We start from the raw sequence: 13893 nt of genomic DNA on the forward strand, positions 1-13893 counted from the left end.
AACATTTTAGCCAATTTCGTGGCTATACAACAGTCATATATTGTTGCATGTCGTGTGATACTATTTTTAGCACGCTAGGATGTTAGCATGCGGTCATTTTAGCCAATTTTGTAGCTAAACAACAAAAAGTCATCTTGCCTTACATGACGCTGTCTTTTTAGAATGCTGACTTGTTTGCATGTTACCATGCTGACGTTAGCTTGCTACTATTTTAGCCAATTTTGAAACTAAACATCTAAAAGTCATATATTCTTACATGGCGCTATCTTTTTAGAACGCTAACTTACTAGCATATTACTGTGCTAATGTTAGCTTGCGAACATTTTAGCCAATTTCGTAGCTATACGACAGTTATATATTGTTACATGTCGTGTGATACTATTTTTAGCACGCTAACATGTTAGCATGCGATCATTTTAGCCAATTTTGTAGCTAAACAACTAAAAGTCATATTTTCTTACATGGCGCTATCTTTTTAGAATGCTAACTTATGAGCATGTTACTGTGCTAATGTTAGCTTGCTAACATTTTAGCCAATTTCGTAGCTATACGACAGTCATATATTGTTGCATGTCGTGTGATACTATTTTTAGCACGCTAAGATGTAGCTAAACAACTAAAAGTCATATTTTCTTACATGGTGCTATCTTTTTAGAATGCTAACTTATTAGCATGTAACTGTGCTAATGTTAGCTTGCTAACATTTTAGCCAATTTCGTAGCTATACGACAGTCATCTATTGTTGCATGTCGTGTGATACTATTTTTAGCACGCTAAGATGTAGCTAAACAACTAAAAGTCATATTTTCTTACATGGTGCTATCTTTTTAGAATGCTAACTTATTAGCATGTAACTAATAAGTTACATGCTAATAAGCATCTAACTTGGCTAATAAGCATGTAACTTGGCTAACATTTTAGCCAATTTCGTAGCTATACGACAGTCATATATTGTTGCATGTCGTGTGATACTATTTTTAGCACGCTAAGATGTAGCTAAACAACAAAAAGTAATCTTTTCTTACATGATGCTATCTTTTCATAATGCTGACTTGTTAGCATGTTACCATGCTGACGTTAGCTTGCTACTATTTTAGCCAATTTTGTAACTAAACATCTAAAAGTCATATTTTCTTACATGGCGCTATCTTTTTAGAACGCAAACTTACTAGCATGTTACTGTGCTAATGTTAGCTTGCAAACATTTTAGCCAATTTCGAAGCTATACGACAGTTATATATTGTTACATGTCGTGTGATACTATTTTTAGCACGCTAACATGTTAGCATGCGATCATTTTAGCCAATTTTGTAGCTAAACAACTAAAAGTCATATTTTCTTACATGACACTATCTTTTTAGAATGCTAACTTGTTAGCATGTTAAAATTCTAATGTTAACATGCTACCATATTAGCCAATTTTGTAACAATACAACTTAAAGTCATATTATGTTACACAATACTATTTTTTAGCACGCTAACTTCCTAGCATGCTACCATTTGAACCAATTTTGTAGCCAAACAGCAGTCATATATTTTCCTAAATGACGCTGTCTCTTTAGAATGCTAACTTCATTCTAACGTTAGCATGCTACCATTTTCGTCAATTTTGTAGCTGTACAACAAAGTCATATATTACGCTACACGATACTATTTTTTGGCACGCTAACATGTTAGCATGCTATCATTTTAGCCATTATTTTGTAACTAAACATCTAAAAGTCATATTTTCTTACATGACGCTATCTTTTTAGAATGCTAACTTGTTAGCATGTTAACATTCTACCATATTAGCCAATTTTGTAGCAATACAACTAATAGTCATATTATGTTACACAATACTATTTTTTAGCACGCTAACTTTCTAGCATGCTACCATTTTAACCAATTTTGTAGCTAAACAGCAGTCATATATTTTCCTAAATGACGCTGTCTCTTTAGAATGCTAACTTCATTCTAACGTTAGCATGCTACCATTTTAGTCAATTTTGTAGCTGTAGAACAAAGTCATACATTACGCTACACGATACTATTTTTTGGCACGCTGACATGTTAGCATGCTATCATTTTGGCAAATTTTGTAACTAAACAACTAAAAGTCATATATTTTGTTACATGCTAACTTAACATGTTACCATGCTAACAGAAGCATGCTACCAATTTAGCCAATCTGTAGCTATACAACTCCTATTCATATATTATTTTTACATGACGCTAACTGTTTAGCATGCAACTATTTTAGCCAATTTTGTAGCTACAGAACTAAAAGTGAAGTATTTTGTTACATGGCGCTATATTTTTAGCACGCTAACATGTTAACATTAGCATGCTATCATTTTAGCCGGTGTTGCAGCTATACAACTGAAAGTCATATATTTTGTTACATTACGCTATCTTGTTAGCATGCTACCATACCACAAAAGAAAAAAATGGCGTCACACCTCAGTTTCCGTCCAATCCCGGATCAGTTCTCTCAGGCTGTGGTTGGTGTTGTCGAAGATCTCCATCTTCTCCAGCAGGAGGCGACGCTGGCGTCCCAGCGAGGTCGTCTGCAGTCTGGACGGACGCTTGTCCTGCAACGCCAAGCGCTCTGAGTCCGGGTCCACGCCGACCCGGCGCAGCGAGAACCTTACCTGACCCAGGCGCTCCAGCGTCTCCTGAAGGGCGCGCAGCTGGTTGGCCACCGCCACGCCGTCCACCTCCGCCTCCACCAGCGCCCTCAGCAGGACGTCTGTGGAATGACCCGCCGTGTCCCCTCTGAAAGACCAGGACACCGTCAGTCCTCAGGACGTCATGGGGACAGAAACGGTCTGTTCCAGGACCAATTTGGAACTCACATTTTATGTCTACACAAGCAGATTTTTTAGTTATTCAAAATGACCACTTTGGGTCTCTTTGGGACCCTAAATGTCAACTAAAATTGGCGATTTTTTTCTAACAAGAAGAAGATAGTGGACCAGGAGTTGATGAGTTGGTCCTTACAGACAATAATTGACACAAACATATTTTTAAAATCAAAACGACCACTTTGGGTCTCTTTGGGACCACTTTGGGACCCTGAATGTCAACTAAAACGGACACTGTTTAGTAACAAGAAGAACATGGTGGACCAGGAGTTGATGAGTTGGTCCTTACAGACAAATATTGACACAAACATATTTTTTAAATCCAAACGACCACTTTGGGTCTCTTTAGGACCACTTTGGGTCTCTTTGGGACCACTTTGGGACCCTAAATGTCAACTAAAACTGACCATTTTTCAGTATCAAAAAGAACCTGGTGGACCAGGAGTTGATGAGTTGGTCCTTACAGACAAATATTGACACAAACATATTTTTAAAATCAAAACGACCACTTTGGGTCTCTTTGGGACCACTTTGGGACCCTAAATGTCAACTCAATTTGGCGATTTTTTTCTAACAAGAAGAAGATAGTGGACCAGGAGTTGATGAGTTGGTCCTTACAGACAAATATTGACACAAACATATTTTTAAAATCAAAACGACCACTTTGGGTCTCTTTGGGACCACTTTGGGTCTCTTTGGGTCTCTTTGGGACCACTTTGGGTCTCTTTGGGACCACTTTGGGACCCTGAATGTCAACTAAAACTGACACTGTTTAGTAACAAGAAGAACCTGGTGGACCAGGAGTTGATGAGTTGGTCCTTACAGACAAATATTGACACAAACATATTTTTTAAATCAAAACGACCACTTTGGGTCTCTTTGGGACCACTTTGGGACCCTGAATGTCAACTAAAACTGACACTTTTCTAGTAACAAGAAGAACATGTTGGACCAGGAGTTGATCAGTCAATCCTTACAGACAAATGTCGACATAAACAGTATGGTTTTAATCAAAACGGACCCTTTTGGTGTCTTTGGGACCCTGAATGTCAACTAAAACTGACACTTTTCTAGTAACAAAAAGAACATGTTGGACCAGGAGTTGATCAGTCAATCCTTACAGACAAATGTCGACATAAACAGTATGGTTTTAATCAAAACGGACCCTTTTGGTGTCTTTGGGACCCTGAATGTCAACTAAAACTGACACTTCTTTAATAACAAGAACATGGTGGACCAGGAGTTGATGAGTCGGTCCTCACAGACAAATGTTGACTTAAGCAGATTTTTTTTAGTTATTCAAAACAACTACTTTTTGGTCTCTTCAGGACTACTTTGGGTCTCTTTGGGACCACTTTTGGTCTCTTTGGGACCACTTTGGGACCCTAAATGTCAACTAAAACTGGCGCTTTTCTAGTACCAAGAAGAACATGGTGGACCAGGAGTTGATGAGTCGCTCTTCACAGACAAATGTTGACATGAACACATTTTTTAAATCAAAACGACCACCTTTGGTCTCTTTAGGACGACTTTGGGTCTCTTTGGGACCACTTTGGGACCCTGAATGTCAACTAAAACTGACACTTTTTAGTATCAAGAAGAACATGGTGGACCAGGAGTTGACGAGTCGGTCCTTACAGACAAATGTCGACATATGCAGATTTTTTTTAGTTCTACAAAACAACCACTTTTGGGTCTCTTTAGGACCACTTTGGGAACCTGAATGTCAACTAAAAATGGCGCTTTTTTAGTAACAAGAAGAACATGGTGGACCAGGATTTGACGAGTCGGTCTTCACAAACAAATGTTGACATGAACAGATTTTTTTAAATGAAAACGACCACTTAGGGTCTTTTTAGGACCACTGTGGGTCTTTTTGAGACCACTTTGGGACCCTGAATGTCAACTAAAACTGACAATTTTTCTCTATCAAAAAGAACCTGGTGGACCAGGAGTTGATGAGTTGGTCCTTACAGACAAATATTGACACAAACATATTTTTGAAATCAAAACGACCACTTTGGGTCTATTTGGGACCACTTTGGGACCCTAAATGTCAACTAAAACTGGCGCTGTTTTAGTAACAAGAAGAACATGGTGGACCAGGAGCTGATGAGTCGGTCCTCACAGACAAATGTCGACGTAAGCAGATTTTTTTTTAGTTATTCAAAACAACCACTTTTGGGTCTCTTTAGGACCACTTTTGGTCTCTTTGGGACCACTTTGGGACCCTAAATGTCAACTAAAACTGGCGCTGTTTTAGTATTAAGAAGAACATGGTGAACCAGGAGCTGATGAGTCGGTCCTTACAGACAAATATTGACACGAACAGATTTTTTAAATCAAAACGAACACTTTGGGACCACTTTGGGTCTCTTTGGGACCACTTTGGGACCCTGAATGTCAACTAAAACTGACGCTTTTCTAGTAACAAGAAGAACATGGTGGACCAGGAGCTGATGGGTCGGTCCTCACAGACAAATGTCGACGTAAGCAGATTTTTTTTTAGTTATTCAAAACAACCACTTTTGGGTCTCTTTAGGACCACTTTGGGTCTCTTTGGGACCACTTTGGGACCCTAAATGTCAACTAAAACTGGCGCTGTTTTAGTATTAAGAAGAACATGGTGAACCAGGAGCTGATGAGTCGGTCCTTACAGACAAATATTGACACAAACAGATTTTTTTAATCAAAACGACCACTTTGGGTCTATTTGGGACCACTTTGGGACCCTGAATGTCAACTCAAACTGCCGGTTTTCTAGAAACAAGAAGAACATGGTGGACCAGGAGCTGATGAGTCGGTCCTCACAGACAAATGTCGACATAAGCAGATTTTTTTTTAGTTATTCAAAACAACCACTTTTGGGTCTCTTTAGGACCACTTTGGGTCTCTTTAGGACCACTTTGGGACCCTAAATGTCAACTAAAACTGGCGCTGTTTTAGTAACAGAAGAAAATGGTGGACCAGGAGCTGATGAGTTGGTCCTTCCAGATAAATATTGACATGAACAGATTTTTTAAATCAAAATGACCACTTTGGGTCTCTTTGGGACCACTTTGGGTCTCTTTGGGACCACTTTGGGACCCTGAATGTCAACTAAAACTGCCGCTTTTCTAGAAACAAGAAGAACATGGTGGACCAGGAGCTGATGAGTTGGTCCTCACAGACAAATGTCGACATAAGCAGATTTTTTTTTAGTTATTCAAAACAACCACTTTTGGGTCTCTTTACGACCACTTTGGGTCTCTTTAGGACCACTTTGGGACCCTAAATGTCAACTAAAACTGGCGCTGTTTTAGTAACAGAAGAACATGGTAGACCAGGAGCTGATGAGTCGGTCCTCACAGACAAATGTCGACATAAGCAGATTTTTTTTAGTTATTCAAAACAACCACTTTTGGGTCTCTTTAGGACCACTTTGGGTCTCTTTAGGACCACTTTGGGTCTCTTTGGGACCACTTTGGGTCTCTTCGGGACCCTAAATGTCAACTAAAACTGGCGCTGTTTTAGTATTAAGAAGAACATGGTGGACCAGGAGCTGATGAGTTGGTCCTTACAGACAAATATTGACAAAAAACAGATTTTTTTAAATCAAAACGACCACTTTGGGTCTCTTTGGGACCACTTTGGGTCTCTTTAGGACCACTTTGGGTCTCTTTGGGACCACTTTGGGACCATAAATGTCAACTAAAACTGGCGCTGTTTTAGTATTAAGAAGAACATGGTGGACCAGGAGCTGATGAGTCAGTCCTTACAGACAAATATTGACACAAACAGATTTTTTAAATCAAAACGACCACTTTGGGTCTCTTTGGGACCACTTTGGGACCCTAAATGTCAACTAAAACTGGCGCTGTTTTAGTATTAAGAAAAACATGGTGGACCAGGAGCTGATGAGTCGGTCCTTACAGACAAATATTGACACAAACAGATTTTTTAAATCAAAACGGCCACTTTGGGTCTCTTTGGGACCACTTTGGGACCACTTTGGGTCTCTTTGGGACCACTTTGGGACCCTAAATGTCAACTAAAACTGGCGCTGTTTTAGTATTAAGAAGAACATGGTGAACCAGGAGCTGATGAGTCGGTCCTTACAGACAAATATTGACACGAACAGATTTTTTAAAATCAAAACGACCACTTTGGGTCTCTTTGGGACCACTTTGGGACCCTGAATGTCAACTAAAACTGGCGCTGTTTTAGTAACAAGAAGAACATTGTGGACCAGGAGCTGATGAGTTGGTCCTTACAGATAAATATTGACGCGAACAGATATTTTAAATCAAAACGACCACTTTGGGTCTCTTTGGGACCACTTTGGGTCTCTTTTTGACCACTTTGGGTCTCTTTAGGACCACTTTGGGTCTCTTTGGGACCCTAAATGTCAACTAAAACTGGCGCTGTTTTAGTAACAAGAAGAACATGGTGGACCAGGAGCTGATGAGTCGGTCCTCACAGACAAATGTCGACATAAGCAGATTTTTTTTTGTTATTGAAAACAACCACTTTTGGGTCTCTTTAGGACCACTTTGGGTCTCTTTGGGACCACTTTGGGACCCTAAATGTCAACTAAAACTAGCGCTGTTTTAGTATTAAGAAGAACATGGTGGACCAGGAGCTGATGAGTTGGTCCTTACAGACAAATATTGACACAAACAGATTTTTTAAATCAAAACGACCACTTTGGGTCTCTTTGGGACCAGTTTGGGACCCTAAATGTCAACTAAAACTGGCGCTGTTTTAGTAACAAAAGAACATGGTGGACCAGGAGCTGATGAGTCGGTCCTCACAGACAAATGTCGACATAAGCAGATTTTTTTTAGTTATTCAAAACAACCACTTTTGGGTCTCTTTAGGACCACTTTGGGTCTCTTCGGGACCCTAAATGTCAACTAAAACTGGCGCTGTTTTAGTATTAAGAAGAACATGGTGGACCAGGAGCTGATGAGTTGGTCCTTGCAGACAAATATTGACAAAAAACAGATTTTTTTAAATCAAAACGACCACTTTGGGTCTCTTTGGGACCACTTTGGGTCTCTTTAGGACCACTTTGGGTCTCTTTGGGACCACTGTGGGACCATAAATGTCAACTAAAACTGGCGCTGTTTTAGTATTAAGAAGAACATGGTGGACCAGGAGCTGATGAGTCAGTCCTTACAGACAAATATTGACACAAACAGATTTTTTAAATCAAAACGACCACTTTGGGTCTCTTTGGGACCACTTTGGGACCCTAAATGTCAACTAAAACTGGCGCTGTTTTAGTATTAAGAAAAACATGGTGGACCAGGAGCTGATGAGTCGGTCCTTACAGACAAATATTGACACAAACAGATTTTTTAAATCAAAACGACCACTTTGGGTCTCTTTGGGACCACTTTGGGACCACTTTGGGTCTCTTTGGGACCACTTTGGGACCCTAAATGTCAACTAAAACTGGCGCTGTTTTAGTATTAAGAAGAACATGGTGAACCAGGAGCTGATGACTCGGTCCTTACAGATAAATATTGACGCGAACAGATATTTTAAATCAAAACGACCACTTTGGGTCTCTTTGGGACCACTTTGGGTCTCTTTTTGACCACTTTGGGTCTCTTTAGGACCACTTTGGGTCTTTTTGCGACCCTAAATGTCAACTAAAACTGGCGCTGTTTTAGTAACAAGAAGAACATGGTGGACCAGGAGCTGATGAGTTGGTCCTTACAGATAAATATTGACGCGAACAGATATTTTAAATCAAAACGACCACTTTGGGTCTCTTTGGGACCACTTTGGGTCTCTTTGGGACCACTTTGGGACCCTAAATGTCAACTAAAACTGGCGCTGTTTTAGTATTAAGAAGAACATGGTGGACCAGGAGCTGATGAGTCGGTCCTTACAGACAAATATTGACACGAACAGATTTTTTAAAATCAAAACGACCACTTTGAGTCTCTTTGGGACCACTTTGGGTCTCTTTGGGACCACTTTGGGTCTCTTTGGGACCACTTTGGGACCCTAAATGTCAACTAAAACTGGCGCTGTTTTAGTAACAAGAAGAACATGGTGGACCAGGAGCTGATGAGTCGGTCCTCACAGACAAATGTCGACATAAGCAGATTTTTTTTTGTTATTGAAAACAACCACTTTTGGGTCTCTTTAGGACCACTTTGGGTCTCTTTAGGACCACTTTGGTTCTCTTTGCGACCACTTTGGGACCCTAAATGTCAACTAAAACTGGCGCTGTTTTAGTAACAAGAAGAACATGGTGGACCAGGAGCTGATGAGGTGGTCCTTACAGATAAATATTGACGCGAACAGATATTTTAAATCAAAACGACCACTTTGGGTCTCTTTGGGACCACTTTGGGTCTCTTTGGGACCACTTTGGGTCTCTTTAGGACCACTTTGGGACCCTAAATTTCAACTAAAAATGCTGCTTTTTTAGTAACAAGAAGAACATGGTGGACCAGGAGTTGATTAGTTGGTCCTTACAGACAAATATTGACACAAACAGATTTTTTTAATCAAAACGACCACTTTGGGTCTCTTTGGGGCCACTTTGGGTCTCTTTGGGACCCTAAATGTCAACTAAAACTGGCGTTGTTTTAGTAACAAGAAGAACATGGTGGACCAGGAGCTGATGAGTCGGCCCTCACCGACAAATGTCGACATAAGCAGATTTTTTTTAGTTATTCAAAACAACCACTTTTGGGTCTCTTTAGGACCACTTTGGGTCTCTTTAGGACCACTTTGGTTCTCTTTGGGACCACTTTGGGACCCTAAATGTCAACTAAAACTGGCGCTGTTTTAGTAACAAGAAGAACATGGTGGACCAGGAGCTGATGAGTTGGTCCTTACAGACAAATGTTGACATGAACAGATTTTTTTAATCAAAACGACCACTTTGGGTCTCTTTGGGACCACTTTGGGACCCTAAATGTCAACTAAAACTGGCACTATTTTAGTAACAAAAGAACATGGTGGACCAGGAGCTGATGAGTTGGTCCTTACAGACAGACAAATATTGACACTAACAGATTTCTTAAATCAAAACGACCACTTTGGGTCTCTTTGGGACCACTTTGGGACCCTAAATGTCAACTAAAACTGGCGCTGTTTTAGTATTAAGAAGAACATGGTGGACCAGGAGCTGATGAGTCGGTCCTTACAGACAAATATTGACACAAACAGATTTTTTAAATCAAAACGACCACTTTGGGTCTCTTTATGACCACTTTGGGTCTCTTTGGGACCACTTTGGGTCTCTTTGGGACCACTTTGGGACCCTAAATGTCAACTAAAACTGGCGCTGTTTTAGTAACAAAAGAACATGGTAGACCAGGAGCTGATGAGTTGGTCCTTACAGACAAATATTGAAACAAACAGATTTTTTAAATCAAAACGACCACTTTGGGTCTCTTTGGGACCACTTTGGGACCCTAAATGTCAACTAAAACTGGCGCTGTTTTAGTAACAAAAGAACATGGTGGACCAGGAGCTGATGAGTTGGTCCTTACAGACAAATATTGAAACAAACAGATTTTTTTAATCAAAACGACCACTTTGGGTCTCTTTGGGACCCTAAATGTCAACTAAAACTGGCACTATTTTAGTAACAAAAGAACATGGTGGACCAGGAGCTGATGAGTTGGTCCTTACAGACAAATATTGACACTAACAGATTTCTTAAATCAAAACGACCACTTTGGGTCTCTTTGGTACCACTTTGGGACCCTAAATGTCAACTAAAACTGGCGCTGTTTTAGTATTAAGAAGAACATGGTGGACCAGGAGCTGATGAGTCAGTCCTTACAGACAAATATTGACACGAACAGATTTTTAAAATCAAAACGACCACTTTGGGTCTCTTTAGGACCACTTTGGGTCTCTTTGGGACCACTTTGGGTTTCTTTGGGACCACTTTGGGACCCTAAATGTCAACTAAAACTGGCGCTGTTTTAGTAACAAAAGAACATGGTGGACCAGGAGCTGATGAGTTGGTCCTTACAGACAAATATTGACGCGGACAGATTTTTTAAATCAAAACGACCACTTTGGGTCTATTTGGGACCACTTTGGGTCTCTTTGGGACCACTTTGGGTTTCTTTGGGACCACTTTGGGACCCTAAATGTCAACTAAAACTGGCGCTGTTTTAGTAACAAAAGAACATGGTGGACCAGGAGCTGATGAGTTGGTCCTTACAGACAAATATTGACGCGGACAGATTTTTTAAATCAAAACGACCACTTTGGGTCTATTTGGGACCACTTTGGGTCTCTTTGGGACCACTTTGGGACCACTTTGGGTCTATTTGGGACCACTTTGGGTCTCTTTGGGACCCTGAATGTCAACTTAACCTGACACTTTTTAGTAACAAGAACATGAACACGATAGTTGTCATAAAAGTGCAAAAGGAAGCGAAGCAGAGATGTTAATAAAAGTAATGTTTCTGACCTTGTGAAACGCTGACCTTCCTGCTCCTTGAGAAGGTCGCTGAGGTTGACGGTGTCGGTCCGCTCCTCCTGATGCCCGCCGCCATGGCGGACGCCGTCAGACGTCCCTCGGCTGCTCCTCTGCACGCGACAAACACAAGTCAGCTTCGGGGGACAAGGGGACACGAAGGCGTTGTCGTTGGGACACCTGGTCTGGTCGCCATGACGATATTCCAGGAGGGATCCAAGGAGCGCGACCTCTTGACCTTCCGCGCTCGCCTTTCACCTGAGCATCTCTTGTCCTGTCCTACAATGTAGAGTACAAACTATTCATCATGCATATTTAGTCCACATGAAGGCAAAGATGAGACGTACCTGAGGGGTCCTGGACGGACTCCTCCTCACGTGGACATGGACCGGACTTGTCTCAGGGACGTGGACGTGAACAGGAGGAGGCGAGTGTCTCGTTATCATTCTTCCCCGACGTCAAACTGCACCTCTTCGCATGTTCAACATCAATCAAAAACCTCACAGGTGCTTTAAAAAAAATTTTTAAAAAGTTTTCTGCTCGTTAAATCCTTGTTTTAAGCAAGAAGTGGAACAACTAAAAAAGAAACTCTTCCATTGACGGGGCGGGCGTTTGGAAATGACAATGGCGCCTTCTGATTGGGCGAGTGCCATGACACACGCGTGCTGTGATTGGTTCATTTCAAGACTGGAGCTCTGTGATTGGTGGAAGTACGTTTGGGCTCCGCGTTGCCAGGAGTTACAACAGTTGGGAAGGGATGAGGTTTAAGCAGACAATCGACTCATTTAATGACAAGAAAAAACGCAATTACTTCCCTAATACTCGTTTTCTATTCCTATGGCGGGATATAAAAAAGTATTTTCTAAATGTTACTCAACCAGTTGTAATTGTTGTTTTAAATATGGTCAAATAAAGCGTGAGTGATAATGTAAACACAACAATTGTTTGTGCACGATTATAAACAAGGGGAAATAGTCGCGATGAAGCAACTTCCTGTTTTTAAACATCGCACTTCCGGGTAGTTAGCCGCCACAAGAAGACCACATAGGTCCACTAATAATGACAAGTGCCGATGTTCATACGAAAATAAAACTCCCCATTGTCAAACACGTTGGCTCAAGTGGTCAGATGTGTGATTAGTTGGTGAATATTTGCTACAACAATTATGTTACGGAGGGGGGAATAGTCACGGTGGTGCTACTTCCGGTTTTTAAATACAGCCCTTTCGGTATATTTTTTTTTTTTTCATATTTTTTGGTATTGTTACTCTGTCTGTGTTTGCTTTTGTTTTCTTTCCTTGATGTCGGAAGTGCCTTGACTTTTGTGTGAATTGTAGATGTATGTTTGTTCAATAAAAAAAATACAAAATTCACATGCTACAGTATAAAAATTAAATACAATTAAAATCAGTTCACAAAATTCAAACGCAAAAAAATCAGTTACAATAAATTCAGTGTAAAAAAAAAAGCTTTTGTAATAAAGACACAAATAAAAGAAAAACATTTTTTAAATACAGCACTTCCGGTCTTGAGTTATCCGCCAGAAAATGCCCACATAAGTCCACTAATAACGACACATGGGCATGTCCATACGACAATGAAACTCCCCATTGTCAAACACGTTGGCTCAAACGTTCAAATATGTGATTAGTTGGTGAATATTTGCTACAACAATTATGTCATGTTGTGTGCGCAGTAAAAGATGGCACGGTCACGGTGACGCCACTTCCGGTCTTGAGTTAGCATAGCTAGCCCAGTTAGCCGTTGATTGATTGATTGAAACGTTTAGTAGATTGCACAGTACAGTACATATTCTGTGCAATTGACCACTAAATGGTAACACCCCAATAAGTTTTTCAACTTGTTTAAGTCGGGGTCCATGTTAATCAATTCATGGTAAAAAAATTTTTTTTTAAAAATTACAGTAAAAAAAATAAAAACAGTTCACAAAATTCAAACGCAAAACATTCAGTTACATACATTCAGCGTAAAAAAAAAGTTTTTGTAATAAAGACACACATTTTTATTTTATTCTTTAAATACAGCATTTCCGGTCTTGAAATAGTCACCAGAAAATGCCCACATAAGTCCACTAATAACGACACACGGGGAAGTCCATAAGAAAATAAAACTCTCCATTGTCAAACACGTTGCCTCGAGCGTTCATATGTGTGATTAGTTGGTGAATATTTGCAACAACAATTATGTCATCTTATGTTTTGAATTGAGGGGGGAATGGTAACGGTGGCGCTACTTCCGGTTTTTAAATACAGCACTTCCGGTATATATATTTTTTGGTATTGTTACTCTGTCTGTTTGCTTTTGTTTTCTTTCCTTGATGTTGGAAGTGCCTTGACTTTTGTATGAATTGCAGATGTATGTTTGTTGTTCAATAAAATAAATAAAATAAAAAATCAGTTCACAAAATTCAAACGTAAAACATTCATTTACATAAATTCAGCTTTTGTAATAAAGACACAAATGAAAAAAAAAATGTGATTAGTTGGTGAATATTCGCTACAACAATTATGTCATGTTGTGTGCGCAGTAAATGATGGAACGGTGACGCCACTTCCGGTCTTGAGTTAGCATAACTAGCCCA

At 40.1% G+C, this 13893-nt stretch overlaps 1 protein-coding gene across 2 annotated transcripts in view; it reads right to left on the bottom strand.

Moving 5' to 3' along the window:
- Positions 1-13172, bottom strand: part of LOC133632623 (outer dense fiber protein 2-like) — a 31584-nt gene extending 18412 nt beyond the window's left edge. Inside the window, exons 1-5 of one of the 2 annotated variants that reach the window (XM_062025146.1) lie at positions 11640-13172; positions 11473-11571; positions 11287-11405; positions 2634-2757; positions 2442-2573 (exon numbers count right to left, since the gene is read on the bottom strand). In XM_062025146.1, the coding sequence (XP_061881130.1) occupies positions 2442-2573; positions 2634-2757; positions 11287-11405; positions 11473-11571; positions 11640-11738 (573 nt within the window). In that variant the 5' untranslated portion in view covers positions 11739-13172. The remainder of the gene's footprint in view (positions 1-2441; positions 2574-2633; positions 2758-11286; positions 11406-11472; positions 11572-11639) is intronic. The other variant, XM_062025147.1, reaches the window with a different exon arrangement.
- Between the last annotated feature and the right edge of the window lie 721 nt (positions 13173-13893).

Source organism: Entelurus aequoreus, linkage group LG17, assembly GCF_033978785.1.
Source record: "Entelurus aequoreus isolate RoL-2023_Sb linkage group LG17, RoL_Eaeq_v1.1, whole genome shotgun sequence".
Classification (NCBI taxonomy): Eukaryota; Metazoa; Chordata; class Actinopteri; order Syngnathiformes; family Syngnathidae; genus Entelurus; species Entelurus aequoreus.